Source organism: Spea bombifrons, chromosome 3 (assembly GCF_027358695.1).
Source record: "Spea bombifrons isolate aSpeBom1 chromosome 3, aSpeBom1.2.pri, whole genome shotgun sequence".
Classification (NCBI taxonomy): domain Eukaryota; kingdom Metazoa; phylum Chordata; class Amphibia; order Anura; family Pelobatidae; genus Spea; species Spea bombifrons.
The window spans coordinates 12731937-12740000 of record NC_071089.1 but is presented as its reverse complement, the minus strand read 5'-3'; the positions used below and the strand labels follow the sequence as shown (position 1 = coordinate 12740000).

General features: G+C 36.9%; 1 protein-coding gene across 1 annotated transcript in view; it reads left to right on the top strand.

Moving 5' to 3' along the window:
- Positions 1–4759, top strand: part of SRBD1 (S1 RNA binding domain 1) — a 75687-nt gene extending 70928 nt beyond the window's left edge. Inside the window, exons 22-23 of the mRNA XM_053458905.1 lie at positions 2109–2293; positions 4372–4759. Coding sequence (XP_053314880.1) covers positions 2109–2293; positions 4372–4661 — 475 coding nt within the window. The 3' untranslated portion in view covers positions 4662–4759. The remainder of the gene's footprint in view (positions 1–2108; positions 2294–4371) is intronic.
- Positions 4760–8064: the final 3305 nt, after the last annotated feature.

Sequence of the window (8064 nt, the reverse complement as noted above, 5' to 3'; positions counted from 1 at the left end):
AGTCATGAGGGATGGCTGGGGTGCTTCCTTGGGTCAGGCCTTGGACTGCGCCTTAACTAAATACCCCACTGATCTCATCAGGACGAGTCTTGTGCCAAATCTCCTATTAGTGAATAGACGCCATTGTAGATTTTATGTTTGTTTAAGCTGGGAAAATGTTCTTTGTCCTTCTAATTGTTCAAGTCTATATATTGTTCGTGCTTTATACATAAATGATAATGAATACATTTTAAAAATACCATCTGGAGAGCCCCATCCTTTGTTCTTTTCAGCAGGTGATATGACGCACGTGGCGGTTTGGTGTATATATATATACATGCCTTGATTTTCTTCTTCTTCTAATGCTTTAATTTCAGCCACCCTTATAGGAGGATGAAGAAAATCCTGATATGTTATCTGTAGCATATTATTCAGCGATATCAATTTTGTCTTATTCTTACCCATTTTTTATTTAGCATCCATGCATTTTTTATTTTGCGTAACAGCAAATAATGATTTTGTGTTGTGTTTGGTAAGTGATAGTGTTGCACTTCTATCAATCTCTGGGTGCTGGAGCAGTATGTACTATGTAATGCGGTATCACATTGCTTTACTGTAACAGATGATACTGTTTACTCTTGAATCATGTTACTTGAAAATACTCAGTAGTTGAGACTGACCACATTAGGATGCCTCGTTTTAACCCTTCTATGACATTTGCAGTTATATGAATTTATTAAGTTGTTGAAAATTACTAAAATCACTGATTATCAACATTAGCGACAAAAAATTTAATTTTGCCAAAGAAAAAACCCAAAACACACAGATGACATAAAAACATGCAATATAAAAGATTTAATTTTACACTTTTTTGTACAAGTGCTTGGAATAATATGGCCCTTTTTAATACTATTTTATATTATATAGTGTTATTTATTATGCTATATACTATACCATATAGTATTATACTATTAGCTGTTAACACAAAGAAGGCAAAGGGAGGCTTGATATAGATTGGCAATTGACGCATCGATTACATGGGGGGAAAATACAGACAAATAGACTGAATGCTTAAGAAAAAGTTGCTATTTAAGTGTAAGGTAACCTAACTGCCCTGGTCTCTATTCACGAACGCTAGGTGTGCCATTGTTTTTGTAATTGAACTATTCTTTAAGAGTTATCCTAAAAACGATCATTTGACTTTGTTCTTTGCAATGACTTTTAAAAATAGAATTAATCAATAGAATGCATTATCCCTGAACGGTCTATTGATCTTTTCCCCTTCCTCGACTTTATTCACATGATCCTTGTTTGTTGAAGTCAAAATGGGATAGAAAATATTTGGCCAGATAAGAATCCTTAGAGCTTCATGGTGCGTAGGCTTTGGCAGTATTATAGGCCATTGTTAACTTTGCCTGTTCGCTTTCTGGTAGCATTGCAACCGCTGGCCTCATAATTAATATTTTTCTTTTGTATTAACTATGACTTTGAAGCCAGATAACAAACACCAAGTAATAAAATAACACTTATATTTTAGATCATCCTCTGCTACCCTGAGTGACAACTGTTTTCTGCAAAATATTTAGCAATTTACAGGAGGTGCTCTAGAACAAATTCCAGGGTATTTGTTAATAACCTGCAAATTCACTGGAATCAGACCCAGAGGGTCAGGATCCAATAACGTCACTAACCTTATTTTACTGCCGCTCGTCCGGCAGCGTGCGTCTGTCGGCTGGATATACTTAGCCTCGTGCTGCAGGAGTGTAAGACCGTGTATCCAGGCGGCTGTACATATATAATTTATTGAGTCCTGGCCTTAAGTGACAGGGACAGTTTTTATCCCCAGTCCGACCTTGGCTCGAATTATTGTTTACTAAAACCTTTATACATATATATTGTGTGTATTATATATATACACACACACACACACATAAGTATAGGTGTTTCTGGTTACTATGTGGGGTCCTTGGTTCTATTTGTTTTCTTGTTAGAAAGGTATAGTAGGAAGAATATACGCAGTCCGCATATACTTTCATGCTAAAGGGATGTTGACTTAACGATAAAACTGTATTATAACTACTATCTTCCTGCTCTTCATAACTAGTTTGTGTTTTTTTTCTTCTTTTCAGGTTTTTATCTCTTGTAGGATGTAACACAAATGACATCGGCACAGACAGAATCCAAGCTAGCGTTAACCGGTTCATGCAGCAACAAGGAATGGAAGGAGTAGCCGATCAGCTTAAAACAACAGTACAAACGTTACAGTTAATCATCGATGGTCTCTCCCAGTCCGAAAGCTTCGATATCCGCACAGGTAAGAATAGAAAAGAAATGTAAGGTGTGCATCACCACATTGTGATCCTGTTCATTTTAAGGCGATGTGTATGTTCTAGGATTCTAGGAAACTCTATATCGCAGCAAAGCGGGTGTTTAATAAGCACGCGTGATCAAAGCAAACGAGGCTTACAGTTGATAACCGCGTTACTGGCGTTTAAAAAACGTTTGGGGTATTTAAATTTAGGCGCAAAGTGTTTTTGTTTCTTTCCACATTAATCGTATTAGAGACAATCGCACCAAATCGTATTAATAATATGAGATAACAATGTTTTAAAAATTACTGCTGTTTGCTTTTGTTAAGACAATTCTAGTTTTTCCATATTATAATGCTTTCAGACAGCTACATGTTAGCCACATGTATGTGTTGTAGCTCGGTTATCTTAGCCCAATCTAATAGACCAGGGGCATCCAACCTGCGGCCCTCCAGCTGCTGCAGGACTACATCTCCCGTCCTCCTCAGCCAGGTCCTTAGCATTATGGGAGATGTAGTCCTGCAGCAGCTGAAGGGCCGCGGGTTGGACGCCCCTGTAATAGACAAACACCCTGACTCTCTATCATGCTGTCTGTAGTAAACAAAGAATGGCTGCGTCTTAAACACCCAGGTAGACCCTCTGACTAGTGAAAGTCTGTGGAGTAATGGACTTCATTAGCATTGCCATAAAGAATCTACTCAGGTATCAGTCCTGGAAAATATAAATATGAAACATTTCAAAATTGAATATTAGATACATTTTAGTACTCGATACAATTGTAGTTGTTATTGCAGGAGACCGTTCCTCTTTAGTTTTACTCTTTAACTCTTTTACTCTTTAACTTGTCAGAAAAAATCTTGGAAGAAAGCCATCCAAATTTTCATTTCTTCATTTTCATGACTAATAATTCATTCGCCTCTTAGCGCTGATCATGGGGAGGAAAGTTTTTGTTCCCTCTTTTCCCCTTTTAGTTTGCCGTGTTATGAGTTAACCACAGCCCCTAGATGTCTTGGAGGCTAGATTTAATAAGTGCGTTGCTTGAGCCACAATTTATATGGCATGCAATTTACTTTCAGATTTGGATTCATTTCCTGTGTATGTAGTCATTTGACCACAAAAATGACTTGTTTCATATTGGGGTTTTCCATATTGTACTCATAAAAATGAGTGTTTGGAGTAACCGTTATCCCAATGCGCTCCTTACTTCATTATCTTAATTCTGTATTTTTAAAGTAAAGCTTTATACGTTTCTGGGTAGGTTCTGTTCTACCAACTCTTACTGACTTTAATACTTTCATAGTTAAATCATTCCTATTGCTGCTGAATACACAAGACTAATTAATCAAGTCGATTTTTTTCCTCCGGGAACACTGAATTGTCATGTGACACAAAAGCAGGCACTGATAGATTGTTGTCATAGAAACCAAAGCACTAAAAAGGTTCTGTGTCATTTTTATGCAATTAAAGCTTCATATGAAGGAATAAAACGACAGATCTGCTGGTTTATTTCCTTTACATACAAAGACGAATGATTTCTCGAACTAGAATATCACCTTTAAATATGTAGAATGTATTGCTTAATGCAAACAGCCAATTAATATATTAAAAACAGTGTACGTTTTTTTCAGGGTATAGTTTTGTCGTGTAGAAACATGTAGGATGTTTTTGTGTGTTGTGTGTATTCAAAGCATCTAATACTAAAAATGCAGAATTTGGATGAATAATAAAATGGAAATTACAATAAAATGGAAAATGTATCTGCCATTGCAAGCAAGTATATAGAGACCAATAGATAACGGATTTTGCTTCCACTATTAATGGCATCACCATGAGGTGGATAATAGTTTGTCTGCATCTGGTTCCACATGACGATAAATGGGGCACAGATCCAAACATTTTTACACCCGCATTAGTTTGCAACACTGTCGCAGTTTAGGTGACAAGGGTCTATCCATGAATGATTGTTGGAAAGCTCCTATACTTGAAAATCACACGTTTTAATGTTGTAGATACCTTTTAAGACACAAGCTAACACTTTCTTTTTTATTTTTTTCCTTTTCCTTTTTTTTTTTTTTTTTTACAGAATTTGACAAACCTGACTTCAAAACAAACATTGTCTGCCTCGAAGATTTGAACGTTGGAACTGTCCTGACCGGGAAAGTGGAAAATGCTACTTTGTTTGGGGTCTTTGTTGATATCGGTGTAGGAAAAGCAGGATTAATTCCAATGCGATTTATAACCGAGGCAAAGCTCTCCAAAGAAAAGAGAAGGAGAAGCCTTGGACTTGGCCCCGGGGAGCGCGTAGAAGTTAAAGTGATGAGCATCGATGTTAGACAGGCGCGGATCTCTCTGGACCTTCTGCGGGTTTTATAGCGGAGTTCTATGTTCTGGACTGCTAGAAATAAAATACCTTGGGGATTTGTTAACTTTAAGATGAAATGTGGGGAAAAGATTTTGACAAAAAAATATATTTTTTTCAAAATGATCGAGCGCTGCACTCTATCTTTTGTTTTATATATTTTTTTCATACTAGGCTATTTACTTTTATATTACCAACTCAAATCATCAGCGACACATCTTCAGCAGAAAAACTGGGTTTCAGGACTTGTGCTCCTTTGCCATTTACCATTGGGCCAAATTTCTGTTTTAGGTCTACTTTTTTGATCTATCTTTAGTTACTAATGGGTAAAAAAAACAGTTTTTCTGGTTTTAGACCATGTTACACATATAAAGTGTTATCTTATTTTAAAATGCAGTTTCTAGAAAACAGGGTGACTTTCTTTACAGTGTTTTTGGGAAGTACTATCCACAACTGTCCCTTAAGTGAATAAACCCCTTTGTGTCTCCATCCATTATATTCCACCCACTGTAACCTCACACAAGTGCCCGCTTAACCATCTGTACTGTGTGGTGAAGAATAATAAATCAGGTGGCTCCAGAATTTTTGTTGATCAAATTCAAAACCGTCTTCTGGAATTTCTTATGCACGTGTTGGGGGCATCTAGTGATTTAGTGTTATGCAGGTTCTGTCTGCTTCAGAAAATTAGAAAGGTAGGCATTCAGTTAAAATACATAAAGCACATTAAAGCGGACCTGTCACTTTTTCTAAATCATGCATTTTACATTTCTATAGACTATAAAACACATGTACCAAAATAGGCGATATTCTGTATATTTATCGTACAGACAGCAGTATACGCAATATATATAGTGTATACCCTGGGAGTAGCCATCTTCCAGTTCTCGGCGTTTGCATGAATTTTGATTATATGTCTGCATCCTCGTTATAAGATGCTGATTGTTTATCAGTTGAGGCAGCCATTGCAAGGGTAGGCTGAGGAGGAGGAAGGAGAACGCCACGACAGAGAATCATTTCCAACGATAACATAGTCCCTCATCTTCAAACCAAATATCTCCAAAACAGTTACAAAAAATACAGTTTTAATAAACAAGTTAATTATACAATCTGTGTAAACAACAGCTCCTCTTTTAAAACGATGTAGAGACTTTCACTAAAAGAAAATTCTGCTCATTAAGTACTTTCAGAAGTAATTCCAAAACCAGAATTCCACACCCAGCATCAGCACAGATTATATGATCTCACATGAGAGGTGGTGCATCCCCCCCCCACCCCCTAGATGAATCCAATGAGTCCTTCTGCATTTATATGGAGACATTCTGAATGCCTGCCGGGTCTTCTTGAGGTCTAACTTTTGCAAATTATACCCCAGTGGTAATTCCGAAAAAGTGTTTTCCCCTATATTATCACATCATCATTTATCTGCTAATAATTTTGGTCTTGCAAATAAAAAAACATTAAGTTACCTTTCTGACCCACTGGAAGAAATGCCTTATTTGGAAAAAAAATCTGTTTCTGCGAAATTTTATGGAATTACGTCTTTTTAAAAAAAATCATCATTAGACTTGATTTCCATGTTTTCTATTTTCTAGGCAGCTGTGTGTCACCAAGACCAACGCATAAATGTAAACCTGTGGCCAACTTAAGTTATTATAGAAAAAATATTTATCTTCTGTATATCTGATATTAGAAAGAATATCCCAATTGTACACAAACAAGCAAGGAGTCAATAATTAAGCCTACTTTGTGGTCACCCATCTATAGAGCTTTCCATGTCACCCCATGTGTAGACTAATAGTGTGAAGCTGCCTGTCCCGTGTAACTACGCATACGCTTAATCTATAGCATCCTTTTAAACAACTATCTGGGAACGTTGATCTGAAATGTTCTTTCTATTAAATCTGCAGTTAACATGTTTTCCCTTTCTTTAAAAAAATAGCCATGAAATTAATTCATAATCTGTTTTTAACGGTGCTGGAACAGGAAAGCACAAAGGTATAGATATTTATAACCTTCATGATAATAATAATTTAAAAAGGTATTTATAAAATAGACAAGGGAATATTATATAGTAGTGCCTTACGTGACCCTGACGTGGGAACCATGCAGCTCCTGGCTCCTTACTTTTTAAAATGTTATTAAATGATTAACAAATATACACTGGCTACAAGATTTTTCACAACTTCAAGCTTGAAAGCTAAGAAAAATATCAGGAAATCAGGGCTTAAATACACAAATCTACTTATTTTATAGCCTTGTAAAAAATAAAATGAATTAATCGATGGTTCCAATTACTGACTGTTCTCGGTCTAAATGTATCGGTTTGAAGTCATCATTTTTTCCTGAATTGTCTACAATTCATCCAATGGGCTGTTCCCCCCCCCCTCTATCGGATTATGTCTCGTCTAGTTGTGCAGATGTTAAGTGATCTCATTGTGAATAGATGGCATCTTTACAGAATGATTACGGAATATCCACTTAAGCAGTGACAGTGATTGAGATCCAGAAAAGTTATTTACACCTGGTGTTTACCTGAATTAAAATCTTAAAGAATAAAGCTAATTACGTTAGTTCTAGTTTCTGGCGCATATTGCTTCTTCTAATAATTTGCCCCAACAGGCTTACAGCAACGCTCTCTCCCAAAAGGCCATCCCAGCTGCAGAGAGCTGACTTATGTGCTCCTTCAGGAGATGCGGCTGCCAGACTCCAATAAAGATTTGTCTTGGGAAAATCTAAGGTAATTATGGACGGGCAGCAATCCACTAATCAGGCAATTTGCAAAATGAATCCCGTATTCCCTTAGTATATTAACTTTTTTTTCTTCTTTGTACTTATCGGGAGAATTTACAACTTCGGTTACTCCCTTGTTTCCATGTAGTCCAATTAGGTTCTCTCACAGGATAACACATTAAAGAAATGTTGGAAATGGCTTGTAATTAGTATCCCTATTTCTGCTTGCCACTTTTGGCTTTGCTGGTTGAGATTTATACACCGTTAGAAAGGGAGGATAAAATGTAATGGAGTGTTTTATATTTACAGGTTCCGCATTAGCAGTGAAAGGTTTTGTGACCCATTAGTAGCCGTTTGATTTTCACCAGGGGCTGGCAAACTGCTGCTTTCCAGCCGGTACTTTATCTTTGCCCCCATGGATTATTAAATATATAGTACAACCGTAAGCATTCGGTTTGTGGACATAATTAATGCTCTTGCGTTACAATAGGTTTGTGACCACACATTCCCACAGTTTTTTTCTGTTTCTCTCTTCTCGTCTCTGTTCATCCCTCCCAATACTGCAAATGGCCAAAGCGACACGTGTTTCAGGGTTGTGGCTTTATACTGAGTATGTAGAACCCCGCAATATACTAATGCCCAGCAAACATTCCGAGCTCCTACAAAATAGGAACATGGGATGAAAGA